We start from the raw sequence: 22,794 nt of genomic DNA, 5'->3' as shown, positions 1-22,794 counted from the left end.
TACTCAGAACACGCATTCGAAGCAGAGCAAAGCAGATGAAGGTATAAAAATCAACGGTAGAAATATCTGCACAGAAGATCTGCAAATACTAATCAATAAACTACATATATTACTACCTAGCTCTAAAGAACCTGAGACTCAAAATAGTATTTTATACAATCGTGATATGATACAAAGCTTTTCAGTCGAGTACCATGTTTAGGCCACGAAGCTTGCTGAGTGGCCTAATAGTACGGTACGAGAGTGAAAAGCTTAATTATATCACTATTGTATACAATACTTTTTCTACGAGTCATCATCTTCATCATCAATGGACGGAAATATCATGCAAGTTAAAATTAATGTTAATAGAGTCGTTCACCGTTGTATCAACATCGAATTACCTAGCAACCAATTGTTTGTAATAACCGTCTCTGATTGGCCGATAACGCGACAGATAAAAAAAATATGTTTCAGATGCAGGAAAATTTGACAGGTATCGCAAATTAGTATAGAAATTGTATGAAGTTCTATTTTGAAATTATTACAGTTAACTAAAGTCAACTATAATGAGCTTATTATAATTGAGTCGAAACTGCCATAGAGTATCCAACACTGAAAAGTTAGCACTTATAGTTTAGTCTGTGGTGCCCTAATTGACAGATTACAGTCGACAAGTAGAAAAATTATGTTAAGAAGACAAAGTACATAGTATGGCATGGGAGTAAATACAACACTCCTTACATTTGATAATCAAGTTATAGATAAGGTTAATATATGTGTCGCTTAACTTCAAACTCGGGTAAATTCATTCTGGTATGAGGTTGATTCTTTTTCAGATAATATATATTTTTATACATAATCAACCTTAAAGCATAATGGATTTACCCGAGTTTGAAGTTAAGCGACACATATGTAGATACTAGCTTATGCCCACGGCTCCGCTTGCGTTAAATTCGAAAATTACGAAATGCTCCATACAAACTTCCATCCCCCATTTTAGGAAAGTGGGGGGTTGGAAAGAGACAAAAATAGCCTATGTGGAGTGGAGATAGTTGGAGGGATGGAGAGTGCATCCCTCCAACTATCTCCACTCACGTCACGTCCGTTTTGCCTTGTAAGACGGGCAAACAAACAGACACACACACTTTCCCATTTATAATAATAGTATGGATCTAGGAGCGTGGTTTAGTGAGAGATTGGATAGGATAAGAAATTAAGACGATACGATACAGGTCAATTCTCCATACAAACGCTCTCGACTATTTCCTCCTGGTTTTTGAAGATAGAGCAATGATTTTTTCAACACAGATTATTATTATTTTTATCTGTGTCGGACCGTTTTGATTTTTTTGCTATTTTTATTTTAAAAGACGCTAAAGCCAATCAAAAATTTCTAAAAACGGCCCTTTTTCAATATGGCTAAAAAAAGGTGTGATACTCAAGATCGGTAACAATTAGCCAAAAAATCTAAACGGTCCGATACAGATTATCTCATTGTTATTCAGATTCTCAAATTTCGTTCCGTTTAAATAAGTTTTGAAGGAGGAAACGGTCGAGAGCGGAACCTCGATTTTAAAGATTTTTTCGCAATATCTTTTAACTGAGTTGTTTTTAATGGACATTGTATTTTTGATAAATCTAGTAATGACACTAGTATATTTAATTGAAATTCCCAAATTGAAAGGGGGACTCCTTTCCATTTTAGCATTTTCGCTCCCGTAGCCTCTTAATATAATAGAGGAAGCCAGAAAGTTGCGCCTATAACAGTATAAAACGTTTTCCCCTCACTAGCTCGGAAACACTTGTTTTGTCCTTTAATACCAGCGGGTAAAAACGCATTTTATCCACTAGTGAGTAAAGTAATTTGACCTTGAATATAATCAAATTAACTGCTTTAAAATTGATAAAAGTAGGTAAATCTAGTAATAAAGATGATTTACCACCTGTGGAACTACTGGAAGCAGTGATAAACGCATTTTTGCGTTGTAGTTTCCTCGCTGTAGTGAGGGGAAAAGTTTTGTGTTACACTCGGGTGCAAATACAGTACATATTAACTTCTCAAGTAGCAACTGGATCAGAGACCTCCAAAGTAACAATACTTAAGTTAAAACCCAGGCTGTAACTCAATAGTTATTTGTTATACAAGGGGGCAAAGTTGTATTTTACTTCTCGTGTGTTAAAAAACTCGCAAGTTCAGGATTCTATTTTCGAACCACTCGCTTCGCTCGTGGTTCAACTATAGAAAACTTTCACTTGCTCGTTTTTCAATTCCACACTCGGCGTTAAAATACAACTTTGCCCCCTTGTATAACAAATAACTATTGAGTTACAGCCTGGGTTTTAACTTAAGTATTGTTACTTTGGAGGTCTCTGATCCAGTGCTATCTGAGAAGTTAATATGTACTACAATAATGCCTTTATACGTTTATACATACATATACCTAATATTAAAAAATTGAAAATAAACACATATTGGCTTCATAACAGTATAATAACGGCAATTAGAGTGTTACAAAATCATGGTCTGATGAGGTAATAAAAATAAGAATAATTAGGTACGTATGTTTTTCGTGTACGTTCTAGCTAGAGAGATTGTTTGACAAACATTCTCCATTCGCTGTAGGTCGAACTTACATACAGTCTGATCAAAAATAGTGGAAATTAAAGAGTGGCAACATTGTATGTCATCTCTTACAAATAAATATGTGTGAGAAAACAGGACGACATTACGATGTTGTCACTTTTTAATTTCTACTCTTTTTGGTCAGACTGTAGTGAAGTAACATGAAAATAAAAAAATATGAGGGTAATTGATAAAGGTCTATTGGTGTCAGTCAGAGCAAACTCACAGTATTACAGTGTTTTTTTTAGGACATTCTTTCACAGAATACCTGAGTCCCACATTGAGCTCAAGATGGCTTGTGTTGCAGATACCGTAAAATATAGGCATATCGGCTCACAAATTATCTTGTGAGATTTTTGTGTTGTGTTACCGTAAAATCAGGTTTTAGCAAAATAGTAATTAGTGTAACATGCTGCCGGCGTAGTAAAATGAAGCGGCGCGTGAGCATCGTAAACGCGGGGGTAGATGTTGGTGCGGCGGCGTGGCGGCGAGTCGGTGGCGAGGCAGTGACGAAGCGGTGGCTGCGCCAGCGGTGTCAAGTTCGTTGCGCGTCTCCCGGCAGCCGCGGCATGGCGCGCCTCTGTGCTTATAATTAGCAGTGAGCCGTGGGAGGCGCGGCGGGCCGCACCGGGCGATGCGCGGCCCGTGCATGCTGCGTCTACACTACTTCTCGGACAACCCCGCTCTCGCCGCCGGCGACGGCGAAGAGTCCGTCTACTCTATCGATCTCATCAAGGAGTTCGAAGAAGTCGGTCGCGCGTGGAAGGCGTTCCTCGCCGATTGGCTTCTGAAAGGTGCCGGCTTGTTTATGGCGCCCACGCCGATCGATTTTGACGTATACCCCTCGTTTGTGTCTAGTTGTGATGAAGTTTCCGGTTTTTCGTATATATTATGCTTCTTTATGCACCACATTATATTTTTACAAAAAACAATAGGAGTTACTATCTACCCACCAGCTTTCATTTAAATGTTGATGTAAATCCATGGTCTAAATGCAGCGACGACGAATTGTGTGCGTTTGTGCGTTTATGTTTTGTTTGATATCACGGTGAGGCGCGTCCGCGCTCAAGGCAAGAAACGCGTCGTGTCCAATGGCCTATATGTATTTAGATCTTGTGCGTCATTCGCTTAATGTTCCGGTGTATAAACGAATATCGGTCGACCTATAAACAAATAGGAAACGCTAACCCGCAGATGATTGTGTTATGGTTACTAATACAAGTCATGTTTGGCAGCGCTTGATTGATTGACCAACTACCTTAATTTATTGATCAAATTAATCTTATCTTAATTTATTGTTTAAATCAGTCTTATTTTGCTTTATACTGCCGATAAATCACAAAATAGGTAGATAATCCAAATTTACTCTTACCGAACTCAGTTCATGACAAATCACACAGAAATGCCTTTAAAACCTGTGCCTGTGTTAACAAATACATACGTTCATACTTAGTTATCATTTTGCTCTCGTTATTGTTTCCGCTCATCAGAGCTTATGGTCTGCTTGACATCTAATATCAAGAAGTGGCACTCTAGTTGCTAAACAGTGGCCTTCTTAAAATGCCATATAACCTTTAACCTAAATGCTCATTGGGAGTATCCCAGTTTTAGTTACGACTTTTCCTTTCACTTAGGGCCTATTTAGACGGTACGAGAACTCGCATACGGGTTTTATTACATTGCGGTGTTTGATGGCTGTGCAAAATTGTATGTAACCTCAACAGCCCAAAATTAAACTAAAATCGCATGCGAGTTCGCACGCCGTCTAAATCAGGCCTTAAACTTAAATTAATTGTTAAATTTTATATCAAAAGATATTATGTACGTACCTAACTGCCGGGGTTTGAATTTGAATCTGTGACCTCTAGATAAACACTTTCACGTTATCATAATTAATATAAAGGTAATCTATGACTGACATAATATTGCAGATATAGTGCGGAAAGATTTTCCTTCGTATTCTTACGAAAACGTACGAACGTGTGATGCTATTTCAGTCAGTCTCAGTACAAGACGTACTGACACTGTCTGAATTAGCATGATAAATACGATCGTTTCCGGAAAAATACGAAGGAAAACCTTTTCGCACTACATCTGTACATGATTGATCGATCTGTCAAAATAATTCTGACCAATACAAGTAAACGATGAAAGTATATAGGTTAGCGCAAGATTGAAGAGGAGAGAATAAAAAAAGAGATAATAAAATCTAGTTAATATAAGCTTATAACCGAGATCCACCCACAGTAGGTACTGTGACGTGCAATGTGACTGGAACTGGAAGTGACAGCTTTTGAATAGCTGCTTATCATCTTTAACTACATACTTAGATTGGGTAGGCAGCATTTTAAAATACTTAGATAAGACCAATAGCTGGAAGACTTACAGATACCGAATCGAGTAATATATTTTATGGGTTCACAGTAAAATAAAGTCGCGATCTATATTAAAAACGAATTATATTACGTTCTGAGAAGAACAACAAACTTTCAAAATGTGGTGATATTTTGTTGTTTAAAGGATTGTAATAAATTTTATCAGTCAACAAGTACATGCACATACCTACGTAGTATATCGATCATAAATTTGTTCCTGTCACATTTTACGGTCAAACGAATCAATAAATGTCCCTTATAGGCAGAGATCGGATAACCTGGCGTCATTCTAACAACATAAGGTTTATTATTTATTTATTTATTATTCCGAAAATGTCATACAAATAACGCTTATAAGCACCTACTTACTTCTAAACTTGCGTTTAATGAAAGATATACGCTGAACTATCTATTTTGTGATTTCCAGAAGAGGACGAGTCTCAGATCTTCGTGAAGTTCTTCAAGTTTCATAAATGCTACGACCTGATCCCCACATCTGCCAAGCTCGTGGTTTTCGACACTCAACTGCTTGTCAAGAAGGCGTTCTTCGCGCTCGTCTACAACGGTATGCGCTATATCATTATTGACTAAATATTTACGCATCTACCTACGCTCAGCAGCAGACGTATTCTAAATTATCTGTATATGTATTACTAGCTTTTGCCCGCGGCCTCGCTCGCGTTATAAAGAGACAAAAAATAGCCTATGTCACTTTCCATCCCTTCAACTATATCCACTTAAAAAATCACGTCAATTTGTCGCTCCGTTTTGCCGTGAAAGACGGACAAACAAACAGACACACACACTTTCCCATTTATAATATTAGTACGGATTGACATTGTGCAAATCATTTTGAAAACTATACTTACTAGTAATAAAGAATTATGAATTATGAATATTATGAATTAGTACAATTACTGTATAACATGTCCTTACATCATTTGGTACCCCAGTTGACATACATTAAGGAGAAAATTACATATTGCATTGTTTTTTGTGTGCCACTAATAACAATTAGTCATTAAATTGGCTTACCGCTCATCAACGAAACTGCATTTGGCGAAAGTAATCATAATAGTGTGTGTTGCATGACTTTTTACACAACATTGCGTGTAATTAAACTAATTAATTTATTTTAGATGGTTAACCTGACTTGTTTTAGGTATAATATAAACAAAGTAGAAAACTGGCGTTACCTGCCATATTTATTTTAAACTTTATTGCCTAGTAAAAATACATATGTAATTACAAAAGGTGCACTTAATGTTTTTGGGTATTTTTTTTATCAAATTCAACCTTTCAGGCTTTCCACCTTTAGCCCAAACTATACCTCATAACAGATCAGTGAAATTTGATTATATGGTCACACGATTAATATGAAAAAATATTGTACTCTTACAAATCAAAAAACCGAATCTATTAGAAGTTTGAAGTCTATCAACACCTACATAGTCAGTGTGGCTTTGTGTGTTTAATGATGACTGCATCCTTTAACGCTTTTTTATCCACGATCTCGAATATTCTTCCTTGTGTGCCAAGTCTCTTCAATGTTATTATCACTATATTACAAGGCAATCAACAATTTATTCGTACGTCTTTATTAAAACAATTAGTAACAATTCATGACGTCCAAAAAAAAGTCAATATGTGCAGGCTTGTAGTTAGGTAACTTCAAACGTGCATTGATTATTTGCGCTGAATAAACTTGCATACTATTTACTTCGTTACAGGCGTTCTATATTAAGAATGACTGATGAATGCTTTTGAAATGAAAAGTTACGAGTTCGCACAAAACAGTTATTTTCAATTTATCTTGTCTATAAAAGGTATAACAAAAGCAGTTGGGATGCTTAAGATCCGATCCGATGACATTGAGTCATCATCCTCCTTGTGTTATCCCGGCATTTTTCACGGCCCATGGGAGCCTGGGGTCCGCTTTTGACAAATAATCCCAAGATTTGGCGTAGGCACTAGTCTTTACGAAAGCGACTGCCATCTGACCTTCCAACCCTAAGGGTAAACTAGACCTTATTGGAGTTAGTCCGGTTTCCTCACGATTTTTTCCTTCCCCGAAAAGCGACTGGCAAATATCAAATGACATTTCGCACATAAATTCCTAAAAACTCATTGGTGCGAGCCGGGGTTCGAGTTCGAACCCGTGATCTCCGGAACGAAAGCCGCACGTACGGTCACCGGCATAAGTGATGATTTCTATACCTTGTCACATTAACTTCTTGATTGAAATCATACGAAATTGTCAAACGATTAAAAGCGACAAGGTACAAAAGTCATCACTTATTTATGACGGTGACTGCACTTACCGCTAGGCTACTAGCGCTTTTTGATGACATTGAGTAACGTATTTTAATTAGAAAGAAAAATACGAAAAATAGTGTTAGTTTGTTTTGGAATATGTGGTTGCAAATGGGTGGGGACACAGTTCAGTCGTACTTCAATTATCCAATATGCTTAGCGAATGGTACCGGAGAGATTAAGCTCTTATAGAGACACTGTCTTTATTTTACACCGATTCGATTCCCAGACTATAATGTCTATCAGCGGATAAGTAAGAGCTAAATAAGAGATAATTGTACAGTACGATAAACATCAGTTAACGATTCGGGTTTTATATTTATCTTGCTCGCACTTATGCGACCGCGATAAGAGCCGAAGCCGAAGGGTAGAAGCCGAATGGTTAACTGATTTTAATCGCACTGTACGTGGCTGTTGATTTAAAAGTGCTTATTGTAAGCCTATTTGAATAAAGAATATTTTGACTATTGACTAATGAAAAATACAATATCAAATCGACATCATTTTTTTAATATAATATGCTGCCATTGCGAAAGTGAGTTGGCGAATTTTGCGCAATTTTACCTGTTAGATGTCGTGTGTGTCACTGCGATTAGGTATCTAATAACAATTATCATCATATCTATTGGATACGAACCGGCCCAAAGTCGAGGCATTTGCGCAAATGCAAAGCGAATGGTTGCGAAACCCATAAAAGTTATATAATTGTCGTTCTTTTATGTTGATACAGTTGTTGATCCTCGGCGGACTGCGAACCTCCATAAGAAACAATACGTATTAACTTGGATAAAGGTGTTTATCGTTCCACGTCTGTAATTTTATACGTTGGGGCTTCTCATAACATTATACACGAGTATTAACATGAGGTTCCGTTCTGATAAAAACTGTTATCTATGAACGTATATCGGTAGTCAGGGATATTTAAAGTACTATATACAGTCTCCACTTTTCCAAATTTTCTTCGTATTGTTTCTTACTGAGGTGGTAGGTCTAGCGCTATTTTGTGCGAATTTTGAGCATGACATGAATGAAATTGAAGTGGAGATTGTAAAGATATATGATTCAACTTAAGTTCGGTTAAATAGTTTCTCTTCAATTATTATTATTATTATTATTATTATTTGGAGCCTGTCGTGTCGTGTTGGGCAAAGGCCTCCCCCCAATCTTTCCACTTATCTCTATTATTCAAAGCCGTGTCTGGCCATTCCTTCAAAAAGGAGTCCAGTTCGTTCCGCCATCGCTGTCGGGGTCTGCCAGATCCCCGATTTGAGTTTTCGGGCTCCCACTCCGTGGTGATTCTGCCCCACAACTCGTTCGGCATCCGGCGGATGTGACCAGCCCAGTCCCACTTCAGCTTGGCCGCCTTCCGAGCCACATCGATAATTTTCGTCTTGGAGCGCAGCTGGTGTTCCGGACTCGATCCACCAATTTGACACCTAATATACTGCGCTCCATGGCACGTTGGCAAACCCCGAGCTTGGACTTCTGAGCTTTAGTCAAAGACCAAGTCTGTGCACCGGACGTCAGAACTGGGAGTATGCAAATGTCCATGAGCTTCCGTTTGAGTGTCATCGGAAGATTACTTTTCATCAAGTGTTTCATGGACCAATAGCTCCTCCATGCGTTTTCAATCCGTCTTTCGACCTCTTTTTCCTGACGCGCCTGGAAGGAAACTAATTGGCCTAAATAAATGTACTATTGTTTGTTGTTGTGTTTGTTGTATAATATTATAATATACATATAATACTTACCTGCGCTGTACGGTACTGGATTTTAAATTAATATGACTAGCCTTATTAAGACGTGATAAGAAAACAACAAAGCCACAGGGCTTTCAATGCCTAAACAGCACTAAAGACGTTTTTATCTGAAATACCAATATTAATCGTCGTTGCAGATTAAGCATAAGACCCTTTTATGTTGGAAAACTACAAAAAATAAATAGTAATACTAAAATTGATGAATAAATGAGAAAATGTAAATAATGATTTATATTATAGGTGTCCGCGCGGCGCCGCTGTGGGACTCGCAGAAGCAGAAGTTTATCGGCATGCTGACCATCACGGACTTCATCAAGATCCTGCAGATGTACTACACCAGCCCCGACGTCGCCATGGAGGAGCTCGAGGAGCACCGCCTCGAGACCTGGAGACGTGAGTTCACTTCGCTCCTGAAGGCACTGCTCCAACACAGGACCTACATCTTTTCTTGGTTTCTCTATCACTCATAGCTCATCGCTTAAGCCCGTCTCTCTCGAGGCTACTCTTAAGCGATTTGTGTTTCGTACGCGCATCCTACGCGTCGCTTGTGAGTACTCGCCATATTTATTTCCTACGTTTCACACACGACGAGACGCATCGACGACGCGTTCGATACCAGTAGCTGATACCGTCTTGCTGGTCGCACGCGACTCGAGTCGTATACGCGTTGTGGAAAAATACCCTTGTTTATATAATTATAAGCTACCTGATTAGATTAGAAAAGATGCGACAGAAAAGGCGTGGATTGAAATAGAAAAAAAAATCGATAGGGTCAATAATAATATTTTTCAATGTACGGGTGCACCCAGAATCTTCGTTTATGCTTTCGCTTGTTCTTGCAATATAAATAGAAAAGCAGATTGTCTTCATCGCTGAAGTCACTAGACATCTTCGCACCAATGTTGTTCCGCGAATGACACAAAATAGGCTCATTTGCGTAGCACAGTGTGTGGAAACGAGTAGCATATTTGATCGATCGTTGTTTGCATCTTAGTCGCGTAGCATTTGAATAGTGTCGTGAGAGACAGGCCTTATCGCTCTTGGTACGACCAGTGCATCAACCCCCGGCACCCTATCAATGTTTCATCATTGGAAAAGTGACCTTGCCAATAGATTTAAATAGGGTACTTGACTACCATTCAAATTAGCTAATTAAAAAAAAAGTACATAACGATTTGTTACGAAGGAATTCATATGGAATATAATGTAATGACGACACGGCAGTGAATGCGGAGTTACTTACCCTTTATAGTTATGTACGATACCTAAAATAATAGACTTTGTATCTGCAATTATCTTCTGTCTACATTTTTCTATTCATTTTCTTGTGTTTTATTTCATGCTTGGTGTGAAATCATTTATTTGAAATGCAGTTACCCTATTCCCTCTCACAGATATGTGTATGGAAGCACACGAGAGGATATCGCTGCGTCCACACATACAGGGATTTAGCGAATATTAGTATTCCAGGGAAACGGAAATGAAAGTAAGGTTCGCCGAATCCCTGTATGTGTGGACACGGACAGGGCACAGACCACTCAACTACTAGACGGAGCATTCAAGCCAACTCAAAGTCACCACACGTATGATTTCCCGTAGTAATTTAAACGCAATCGCTTGATCCAGTTGTGTCAACGTTCACAAACAGCACTAGTGTAATTTAGAATATTTATTAAATGTTTTTTGGATCATAAAGCCAATATTACCAACAATGAGGCGTATTTCAATAAGTAAAAAAAATCTTATTATTGTTATTATACCTCAACCTGAAACTATGTTAATTCCAAAAAAAACCTCACGTATATTGTATTCTTCAAATACCTATATAAGCAGGATTACATTACTAAAAAAATGTTTGGTGTAAACGGACTAAAACGTCGGCTAAAGTATTACGTTACGAAAATAGCAATTCATTTTTTCCTGGAGTGTGTAACAGAAACCCTACACATACCTTGAGAGAATAATAATACATTTTCCCGGTGCAGTCTGGTCAGTCATATCATACCACCAAAAATGCACTATTTTATGAGAATATTCCTGGTCATATCACAATAAAAAATAGAGATTTACGAACTTCAGTATGTGACATGTAATGTAACAGATTCCTGTAAACGGGATATGCAATCTTTTAGTATAAACCTAGACAGTTGGGAGACACGCGCTAGCATGAGACCTGAATGGCGCCGGGACTTATCCGACGGGGTGATGGAGCACGACAAAGCCTGGCTCGACAACCTTAAGCAGAAAAGGCTCCGTTCCAGAGCTCCTCCTCCTCTTGACTCGCGTTCCACCTGTGACAGATGTGGCAAAAGGTGTCGGGCTGCCATCGGACTACTAAGCCACCAAAGACGATGTACCGGCACCACACAATAAAATCACTGCAACAATCATCTGCTAAGATGTCGTGGCCAATGATGATGATGATGTAAAATGAACTCGAACAATCATGATCGTATCAGACGGGTCGTGAAGGGCAAAATCATGAAAGAGTATTGTTCCAAAACTTCTTAAATAAGAAGCGAGCTGGAAATATGGGCGGGAGGCGAGGCAGACGTGTGCTAACGGGCGGAAAATACGCATCACTCAAACAGGATTGCTATTGAGACTGTCAATTCGAACACGATCACCGATGAACTCAACAATGAAAGGTTTTAAGTGTTTTCCAAAATAAATCTCGAATATCGAATTTCAGCAGATCTGTTTTGGGCTCATTCTTCTCAGAATCACGAGCTGATTCGATTCCGACGATAAAAAAATGTGTCCCAAATTTTCCATATAAAATTCGAGTTTCCAATACCTACGTCATACTAAAATCGTGACGTAGGTAAAGGAAAAAAATGAGGCCACATTTTTTATCGTCAGGATTGAATGAGCTCGTGATTCTGATGAAGATCTGGTGAAATTCGATATTCGAGATTTATTTTGAAAAATGCCCTGAGACCCCTTTCACGTGACAGTCGCTTAGTAAATTCAATTCACTTTAGAGTTAATGCATTATTTATTATTTTTATGTAGGCTTGCAGTTTGTACATTCCATAGTATATAAATAAAAAAATATACACAAAACCAGGCCACATGTTGTAGCTACTAACGACGATATAAAATACACCATGTCATTTCAGACTTCGTTAGGGCTTTCGGGTAGGAAACTTATTATAACCTAGTTAGTTTAAAAAATAATACAGTTTCATTTTATTTTAGAATATTTTTTTATAAATTCTGCAAACAGCTAAAGACTAAGTAGTCTGAGGAAAATTGCGGACAGATTGGAACATTTCGACAGCTACATACGGGGAAAGTCTTTTCTCACATAAGTTACAGCGGCGCAAATCTCGACTGGGGGGCAATTGTAACTAATCCATTTTTTCCATTATTACACTATGATGTTGAGTTCTACATGTATCCACTGAACACGCCTACCATAATAACCGGTGGACACTCTATTTAATAATGCAAACATTGTAAAACATGGAAAAAATTGACCAGTTACATTTGCCACCCAGTCGATATTTGCCCCACTGTACCTTACTTATTTCGTTACTCACATGACATATCAATAATAAGGTTGAAGGTCCATAATGTGACGAGGTGCATTGTTTCGATTGCAGAGGTTCTGAAAGGGTCGTCGCTGGTGTCCATTGGGCCCGACTCGTCGCTGTACGACGCCATCCGCATCCTCATCTCCAACCGCATCCACAGGCTGCCGGTCATCGACCCCGAGACCGGCAATGTGCTCTACATACTGACACACAAGAGGATATTGAGATTCCTTTTCCTTTACGTAAGTAAACTCTCTATAACGTCATCTCATATCATTCTTAGGCGTAACGTGAAACGTGATAATCAATGCGTACCTTTTGCGAGATGTCGGAACCCCGCATGGCGCCACCTGGGGCCTGTTTCTCGAAAGGTACAAGCCTTGTATTACAAGTGCGCGAACTGTCAAATTGTATGGGTTGTCATGGATACACACTTGTAATACAAGGCTTGTACCTTTCGAGAAACGGGCCACTGGACTAGCTTCTCAAATCTAATGGCTTAATGTTACTAACGTCAAATAATTACAAGGGAACTTATTGATGATGGGAGTTTTAATTTAATACAAACATATCACTCAAATACTCTAACAGAAGTCTAAAAAGTAAATACCTATATTATATGAAGTGAATCAGCAACATCATACCTATCCTCGTCCTGTCCAATGTGATTTATAAAGGACATATTCCGTTTTTTTTTAATTATATGTCGGAGAATGATCAAAATGTGGTTTAAGATACGTTTTATGACGCTATATTTGACAAATAGAGCAAACAAGGGTTTTACAACTTTGTACAACCTGGCTGATATTCGACTGAGTTCTGCCAAAACGTCAGAGAGGACGCTACTGTCTAAAAGAACAGAATCGAAAAAACAGATGATGAACAGATGATTAGAGGCTGCTAATCGATCTGCAGGGAAAATGGTTAAGGAGTGCTGGCGTTGTTGGAGATTCATCGGTCTAATCCGGCGGTTTGCTCGAAATAATAGGCGGAATGTACTATTTGATGTGATTTAATGTGTGATCGGTTTTGTGCAGTAAATTCTGTGAAATGGACATGGTATTTCATTGAAAGCTTTCATAAACAACTACGGAAGGTCCTGACAACGGTTCTGGTATGATACGCCCACGATTCGACATATATAATAAAACCCTGGATAGGCAAAAAATATCTATTTTTGTTTAATGTTTTACCTAAATCGTGATACAAAGGAAAATCTACCCTATTTATTCAATAATTTGGTTTAAATTTCAATGGCTCAAACTGTATAATAATATGGTGGGCAGGACGAGGCTATATCTATACGAGTACGTATTATAAATGTTATATTAAATCTCTCCATTGTTGATAGCTTACGGTAAAACTAAATAAAGAAACTTCCCGTATTTTAATTGTTTACCAATCTTGCGTGTTTTTTTTACGTTCAATGTCACCGTTATAATATCTGATTATATTATGAACTCCTAAAGGTCAGCATATTTTTATATTGGTGTATTGTTTTTGGGTTTTTTGAGCTAACGACACGGTAGTACCTACTGTATTGCTGGTATTAATCACTGGTAGAAAATATAACTAGGCAGACAAGCATGGTCGCGCGATTTTGATAAAACATCAGTAGGCCTAGCACATGATGGCCGCGGGAGTATGTCGCCTCGAAATAGACTACCTGTCCTTATGTCATTAATACAATTAGACAAAGACGTGTTATCTATCTCGCGACGACATACTCCCGCGGCCATCATGTGCTAGGCCTGCAGGCCGTCCCTACCGAACTTACAAATAGTGCGATAGGGACAGCCTAATGTTTTAAGACGCTACGGGAGCGAAAATGCTAAAATGGAAAGGAGTCCCCCTTTCAATTTGGGAATTTCAGTTAAATATACTAGTGTTATTAACTAGATTTATCGAAAAAAAAAAGTCCATTAAGAACAACTCAGTTAAAAGATATTGCGAAATAGTACATTACTACAGAGGCCGGGACAAAGGGGGTTGCCGGCCGAAGACATATAGACGGATAGATCTGAGGCGGGCAACCCCATTTCCCGCCGAGGTATGTATAGTGCTTTTCTCAAACATGGTATGAAATAAATAAAGTCTACTGAAAATAGTAACTTTGGATGGCTGTATCTCCTAAACGGTGCGTCGTAGCGCAAAAATAATCGAATTTTCGTTCCCCTTTGAAGTCCCGTATACGCTTATAAAAAAACAAAAAGTTAAAAAAATTAAAAAAAAAAACGTTTTTTTTTTTTTGTATGAAAACGCACCCAAAATCAAATATTGTCTAGGGCCCGTACCAGTTGCAGTCGGCACGTCTATAAAGCCCCTTATAGTTTTTTTTTAGTTGGCTAAATACCTGGATGTTATGTCACAATTATCTGTGTTTGGAAATTAAAAAAGAGGACTTTGCCGGCCTTGGCCTGCAAGGTTTGTATGAAATTCCATTATCTATCAATCGTCCTAGCCGCACCTGCAACGTCATACTTCGCTGCCAATTATAAGGCACATAACATCAATATTTCATACCATGTTTGAGAAAAATTCTTTAAAATCGAGGTCCGCTCTCGACTGTTTCCTGCTTCAAAACTTATTTAAACGGAACGAAATTTGAGAATCTGAATAACAATGAAATTATCTGTGTCGGACCGTTTAGATTTTTTGGCTAATTGTTACCGATCTTGAGTATCACACCTTTTTTTGAGCCATATTGAAAAAGGCCGTTTTTAAAAATTTTTGATTGGCTCTAGCGTCTTTTAAAATAAAAATAGCAAAAAAATCAAAACGGTCCGACACATAAAAATAATAATAATCTGTGTTGAAAACATCATAGCTCTATCTTCAAAAACCAGGGAGGAAATAGTCGAGAGCGTTTGTATGGAGAATAGACTTGTATCGTATCGTCTTAACATTTATCGCGCGACCATACTTGCCTGGCAGGTAGTCATCATATGCATAAAACGAGGTAATTTAAATAACGACAATAATCCATATAGGTAGTTTCAACTCAGTTGAGGCCACGCACACTATAACACTGTCATGTAAAGACAACGATATTTTGAAATTAGTGTTCTTACCGTGTACCGACTGCAGATTCAACAGTGAATTGCAAGAAAGACCAAAAAGTTTCTATTTACTATTTTGTTAAGAATTACGTCTATAGAACAATTTTCAAACAAAACAGAAAATAAAATATCTCGTATGTGATTTATTAATTGTCAGATTATGATTGTAATATTAATCGTAGAAATCGAAGATATTTTAAAAGATTGCCTTATTTTATCATCGTAGCTGTTAAAATGGTGTTTACCTATTTTTTCATTACTTATTAGCAAACATAGAAGTCGCGGTAGCAATAACGTCAATTAACATAGGGACATCCTTCCGATATAAAATATATCGATAGCTGAATACTTATTTGGAAGTGAAATTTCATATGAGCTATAAAGTTCACAGGATAATACCATTACTGCTTTTAATACCATTAATGATAAGTATATCAATAAATAATAATGTTTTTCAAAAATATATTAATCGTTTTTTTACATTCACTCACTCATTTCATTCATTCATTTTTTTTGCAATCAGTACTAATCTTCATTTAGCTGTGTGTGTTATCATTCACTTCAACCTCCGTGGAATTACCTATACATGCAGGTTAAGCACTTCGTGTAATAAATATGAAAATCGTTACCTTCGAACTGATGACCTGAATAAATCTTTAAATCCCGACCGGATCGACTTCCGGCTTAGCTGACACCAGCAGGCCTAGCACATGATGGCCGCGGGAGTATGTCGCCGCGAGATAGACTAACCTGTCCTTATGTCATTAATACAATTAGACAAAGACGTGTCATCTATCTCGCGGCGACATACTCCCGCGGCCATCATGTGCTAGGCCTATAGGTGGCGATCCACATTGAGCCCGGTCAGTTATGAGCCCGGCAACCCCTTTTCATTCTAAGATACGCATACGACTTTTCTCATACATGGACTAAAATAAATATTTAAAAACAATTAAAAAAAATACCTACTCGTGTTTTCCATTTGCGATTTCAATAGACATTTTTACTGTAAATATTTAAATATCTTCAATGTTTTTTTCTCAATGCAAGTTATAAATATTGGTATCATTTAACATGTATATATTTATAATTGTCATACAATTTATTATTATATAATACAGAATTATGATCAAGACGTTGAAAATAATGTTTATTGTTTTTGTATGGCTGAATGTCGCGTTATGACAGGCTATTATGATCATTATGGAATATACCTATCTACTCGTATTTTCAATAATCCATTGTCTATTTGAGGAACAGTTACACTCTGGCACACGATCGGCCTTCTCAATAGAGAGTATTGGATTAAGAAGTTATGAGGTGTGTAGTCAACTTCCCTTAGAAAACGTTTTTTTCTACTGTGCGTGCAAATTGTATGTAGTACAGTCACGGACTTTAATTTTTGATCCACTTGTAGCTCATTTTATACTCGACACGTCGTAGCTTAACTATGAAATTTAATGTCTAATATAAAATGAGGTACAAGTGAATCAACATCAAGAATGAAAGTCCTCGACCGTACCTATATGTTTATACAGATAAATGAGTTGCCGAAGCCGTCGTACCTGCAGTGCAAGGTGCGCGAGCTGCAGATCGGGACGCTGCGTGACATCGAGACGGCCACCGAGGACACGTCCATCATCGACGCGCTCAGCAAGTTCGTCAACCGGCGAGTGTCCGCGCTGCCGCTCGTCGACGCCGAGGGTCGCCTTAAGGATATATACGCCAAGTTCGATGTCATTGTAAGTACTTATGTACCTCCTTCTGTGATACTAAACACCGCCAGTAGGCCTAGCACATGATGGCCGCGGGAGTATGTCGCCGCGAGATAGATCACACGTCTTTGTCTAATCGTATTAATGACATAAGGACAGGTAGTCTATCTCGCGGCGACATACTCTCGCGGCCATCATGTGCTAGGCTATCTATTCAAAGCTTGTTTTGTTAGGTCGGCGGTGTTTTCCATATGGTCTCCAGCGTCGTCCAGGGGAAGACGCTAAATCGGTCCATTGTATGCCACCATGTACCTACAGAATGTCCTTTCGGACAACTTTGAACCAGAAGACGCACTTCTTCAGAAAGAGGACAGCCACTGCAAACCACGTAGACACCGAGTAAACAAGTGGTACCAAGCAAACAAGATCTTCCTAAATATGTACGTCATTCAAAACAAAAGCGTCAGTAGGCGGTTATAGTGGTTTCAATCGGTGTGATATAATGTCAGTTTGCTGCCACATTTATCGATCTGGTTAGAGGTTCAACTGTCGTAGATGTTCTGGGAATGATTCTTTATGACGTTTTTAGGTATTTTTGGCGTTTGCAAGACAAACAAAAATGAGGTTTACGGTTTGTATTTGCACTTACAGCGTTCAAGCTAAATGAAATAAAATTCAGCAAAACGCGTCACGTTTAAAGAGATTAAAAAGGTGATTGCGGATGTAGTGCTAACCTGTCCAGAGCAGTCTCGTCATATAATAAACCTTTTAATTTACTTGTTACAGAATTTAGCTGCAGAAAAAACTTACAACAACTTGGACGTGTCCCTTAAAACGGCAAATGAACATCGAAACGAGTGGTTCGAAGGTGTTCAGAAATGTACGCTGGACGAGACTCTATACGAGGTCATGGAAAGGATAGTACGGGCCGAGGTATGTTATTTGGCATGATGTTCTTTTCTTTATTTGTAAGCACAGGATATTTAAACTAGCTAAGTTGTCTTTAAAATTTAGGATTTAGAATTGCAATCGCGTGTTAGGTAGGGCACAGCTCAGCGGATATCACCTCCGCCTTACAGAAGGCCGCATCCAAATAGCACTAGACCCTACTCATACTGTTGTGTTCCTGCCGGTGAGTAAGGCAGTCAGAGCTCAACGAGGGTGCGTGTGCTGGTGACGGAAGGATCTACGGAACTATTTTGTTCCGTCTTCCTTTGAGTCGTCGGCAACCCGAACCCTCCTTGGAACTTGAACACTCTTTTTTGCTGTGTACTTAACACAGCAAAAGGGAGTGTACAAGCTTTTAATGGGTTGGCAACGCGCATGTGACACTCCTTGAGTTTCAGGCGTTCATAGGTTACGGTGACCGCTTTCAGGCGGACCGTATGCTTGTTTGCCACCGACGTAGTATATCATACTGATGGCGATTTGTATTTGTTTTTTCAGGTGCATCGTTTAGTAGTCGTAAACGAGGAGGACAAAGTAGTCGGCATTATTTCCCTTTCGGACTTGTTGATGTATCTCGTCCTGAGGCCCACGGGCGAGTGTGGCGGCAGCGGCACCAGCCTGCGCAACGAGCAGTCCATCGAAGAACAAGACGAAACCGGTCGGGAGGCAAACTGCAATAAGCCCGCTGACGTCGCCGTCGAAGCGGAGGAAGTGGCGCCTGAAGGTGACGAGGGCGGCGGGGGCAGCGGCGGGGAGCCGGCCCGCGCCGACGCCGTCCTCGAACACGACCCGGCCCTAGTCGAGTACGACACCGGACCGACCAGCGACCAACTCCAGCAGCAGTAAAGCCAATGTGATTTATTTTCATCTAGTTAGCTTAAGTTTCGTACCGTTGGAGGCAACGCTTCCGACTGCGATTGTCGAGCGGTGGTAACTGTTTACAAAACGGTTGTGATTTGAGGTCAAGTTATTATCGATCGTATCGTTAATATCTGGCAGTTGCTTATGATCGTCGCTCATTTATATTATTTTTTGATACAAATGGTTTACCCCTGACTAATAATGATGTACGTGTAGACGAACAATATATATATATATATATATATATATATATATATACATACATTTATATTAAGTGCCTCGTTTAATCAACTTTACAATCGTAACAATATGACAAACACGACTAATTTGTAGAAATGTTGTGAACAGGTATATTCAACTTTACACAATATTGCTCAGTTCAGTACAGCTTCTAAGTAATTAAATACCGGAATGCACCACAACATAACGTAATAATTAATACGAGGGCAAGTCTGTACAAGGTTTGTTTCATTTTTACGAAATAGTCAGTTTCCTTTAAGTTTTTAAGCAAATAATTGTCATTCAATCATGTACAATTACATATATCTATTTGTCAATGACATATTTGAAGGTAGTTTGTAGTAACTAGAACATCTGTAGAGTGGTAATTGTATTTATAGATTGTAACGTTTATTGAATAAGGCCCAGGTCGCATCTCTGAATAATATACATATTTTGTAGCTTCATATTTTATTTTTGTCTTAGATTTTATTTTTAGTATTTAGGGTGGTATTTATGTATATTTCACTTGTGCTTAGACATAGACAGCTCAACCGGTGTGTCTCCTTTTAGTTTAGGTTAATTATGCTCAGTCGGCATTGTCGCTCGCGCGAGAATATTTCAATGTGGTACTGAGTACACGTTGCATGACAACTACATTGCATCATGTATTGGTATACATTGTTTGTTATCTCTACCAAATCAAACTAAATTTAGTACGTTTGCATTCTAATAGATTTTTGACGAAAATAAATTTGGTTTATGATGCCAGTTATGGGCAGTGCAATAAAATGAGTGGCTATACTGTTAGGCTTTTTTGCCAGTCGCACTTTTTATGATTACTGTAGCAATAATGTATGTGTTCTTAATGCAATAACGCCACACGTCTCATTGAATAAAAAGAAAGCAGTACCTAAATTGTAACGCGTTTATTTTCATTTCTCTACTTATTACCAACGTAATATACCTATTATTTAGTTACTCTACATATAATTTATAAAGACATACTTCATTACTGTTAAATTTAATAAAGTGACATATTATGTACATATGATACTTCAAATTATGACAAGTTTCTGCTAGAAAACTTACCGTATTTACCGTAGACAAGTGAGAAATATATGGTTTAATCTGTTCAAAACTATTTAATGAAAGTAAATTATGTAATCGAAAATAATAGTATAGATTTGGTATGGTACAATTCATAATTTGAGTTATTATTTAAAAAGTTATCTGGTAATGCCATACCCGGTTTTATTATTACCTAATTGGCTTTCCCTACATTGTTCCCGGCAGTAACCTTGTAATTTGGTTTAATAAAGGTGTACAATTAAGTTGCTGTAGTAGACATACTAATCGTAGTAAAATATTTTTTTATCATAAATTAACATCCATATTGTTGAATACAAATCCACATTTTTGTGTTATAAGTGAGTCTATAAATCGTCTTCCGATCAAAGAGAATAACGTCGTGATGAGGCCATTTACTCTGCTTTTGATAGATACTAAATTAGCAATTAGCATACTAGTGTGCGTATTTTTCTAAAAATTATATATACGTTTGTTGTGAAACAAGTATTGGGTTTCAAATTAGAGTTGTTACGGAGACGAAACTACTAACTTAGTATTAGTAACTGTACATGTAAATAATAAAGTCGGTAGTAAGCTAAATCCTTGTCATGTAATCATTTATAAAATCACAACACTGTAACAGGCTCAAACTACAAAACCTGACCGTGACAGTTTATTCAATACGTAAGTATGTATGTAAAATAAAAAACTTACCATTTAGTGTTATAATTGTTATAAAGTTTCAAGTAGAACATTAAACATTGAAATGATTACAGATGTAGCTAGTGCAAAATGTCGTTCCCTCGTATTTTAACGGAAACTCCAAACGCTACTTCGGTCAACGTTACTTCTTGTGCTGACACTAACTGAAATAACATGACACTTTCGCGAGTTCCCGTGCAAATATGAAGACAAAAACATTCGCACTACATCTGTACTATATTCTGTTAACATATTCAATAATATGTAGGTACCTGTACTAGGTGTACTGTATCAACCTTTATACATACATTATTTGAACGTTCCAAAATAAGTTTATATTTTTTATATTAATAGCGTTCCAGATCACATATAAATATAACCGAGCGTTGTGCCCTCGTCGTGCCGATGCGTACAAAATATGGATGGTTAGATTGAATTCTTCTCAAATGTGTAAATGAGAATTGTATTTGATGTGTTTTAACGAATTATATCAACAATAAAATAATACTAACGTACCTATATCAACAACCTATTTTAGTCTTGTATCAATAGCGATCGACTTTAACATGTGTGATGATGATGATGATGATGGAAGTAGTTGTTAAATTAGATATTTATTTAGTACCGCGGACTCGGTCGCCCCTTCGCGGCCGGCTCGCGGTCATCCTCACTTGTTCTGCAAGTATTATTGAATGTGTTATTAATTTATGACTAGATTAATATGTTGGCATTTAATCTTTTTGATGCCGAACACGGGTGATGACACTGATGACCCTTTAGATATTTACTTGTTACCTATTGTTGTTTTTAATTCGTGATATAACACACTGGATACAAGTCATGTAATTTGTTAAAAAAGTGTTGGAAAGAAAAAATACCGAGATGTTTTATCACGTGGTTATAATTAGCAATATGGCTATGTAAGTCAAGTTATGAATAAAATGCTTAGTAAAAGGTGTTCAAAAGGTTAACATGCCACAAAGTGTTTGTAAACTCGGCGTTTTATAATTGAATTTCTTATAAAATGGTTCAGCGCCGTCAGAGCCCACGAGTCCGCGTAAAGCCACAGTTGTTGGTAAGGGACTAAGTTTTCGAATCCTTTATTCTTTGTACAATCAAATTGCCAGAGTTTATACGCACATGTATGGAATTAATCATCTTACAATAAAATTTGATTCCAATATGAAACTTTTTTGTTTATTACCTTTCGTTCTTAACCATTGGTTATACATATATCCAGATCTTACTTATGTTAGTGATCACCAACATTTTTGATCAATTGGTTGTTTGGTTGTAGTTCTATACCATGAATACTTACCAACAAAATCACTTCTGCCTGAGGTACGGCGGGCCAACTACGACTAGGGATTTTTTCCATATTTCAATTACGTAATTAGAAATTAATAAAACACAAGTTGAATAAGTACTTTAACCATTCTATAATAGTAAGGTAAACTTAATCTATTATCGTTTACATATCACAAAAATACTTTCCGAATCATAGTAACCGATTAGCGAATTTTATAATCCCAATTGGTCCAAAATCAATAAGTTATTCCTACTGCGTCCATCTTTATACTGCCGCCCAATACTTCACTCGTTAGTGATCGTGAAGGATCTTCAAATA

At 37.8% G+C, this 22,794-nt stretch overlaps 1 protein-coding gene across 4 annotated transcripts in view; it reads left to right on the top strand.

Annotated features, from left to right (window-relative positions):
• The window catches only part of LOC125240562, a 104,793-nt gene extending 82,438 nt beyond the window's left edge, over nucleotides 1–22,355 (top strand). For all 4 annotated transcript variants that reach the window (XM_048148494.1, XM_048148493.1, XM_048148495.1 and 1 more), the window contains 6 exons: nucleotides 5,408–5,545; nucleotides 9,294–9,446; nucleotides 12,662–12,834; nucleotides 17,190–17,393; nucleotides 18,153–18,299; nucleotides 18,813–22,355. In XM_048148494.1, coding sequence (XP_048004451.1) covers nucleotides 5,408–5,545; nucleotides 9,294–9,446; nucleotides 12,662–12,834; nucleotides 17,190–17,393; nucleotides 18,153–18,299; nucleotides 18,813–19,160 — 1,163 coding nt within the window. In that variant the 3' untranslated portion in view covers nucleotides 19,161–22,355. The remainder of the gene's footprint in view (nucleotides 1–5,407; nucleotides 5,546–9,293; nucleotides 9,447–12,661; nucleotides 12,835–17,189; nucleotides 17,394–18,152; nucleotides 18,300–18,812) is intronic.
• The last annotated feature ends 439 nt before the right edge of the window (nucleotides 22,356–22,794 follow it).

This window comes from Leguminivora glycinivorella, chromosome Z (assembly GCF_023078275.1).
Source record: "Leguminivora glycinivorella isolate SPB_JAAS2020 chromosome Z, LegGlyc_1.1, whole genome shotgun sequence".
Classification (NCBI taxonomy): Eukaryota; Metazoa; Arthropoda; class Insecta; order Lepidoptera; family Tortricidae; genus Leguminivora; species Leguminivora glycinivorella.
The sequence above is the reverse complement of the archived record's forward strand: the minus strand, read 5'-3'. Positions and strand labels throughout refer to the sequence as shown.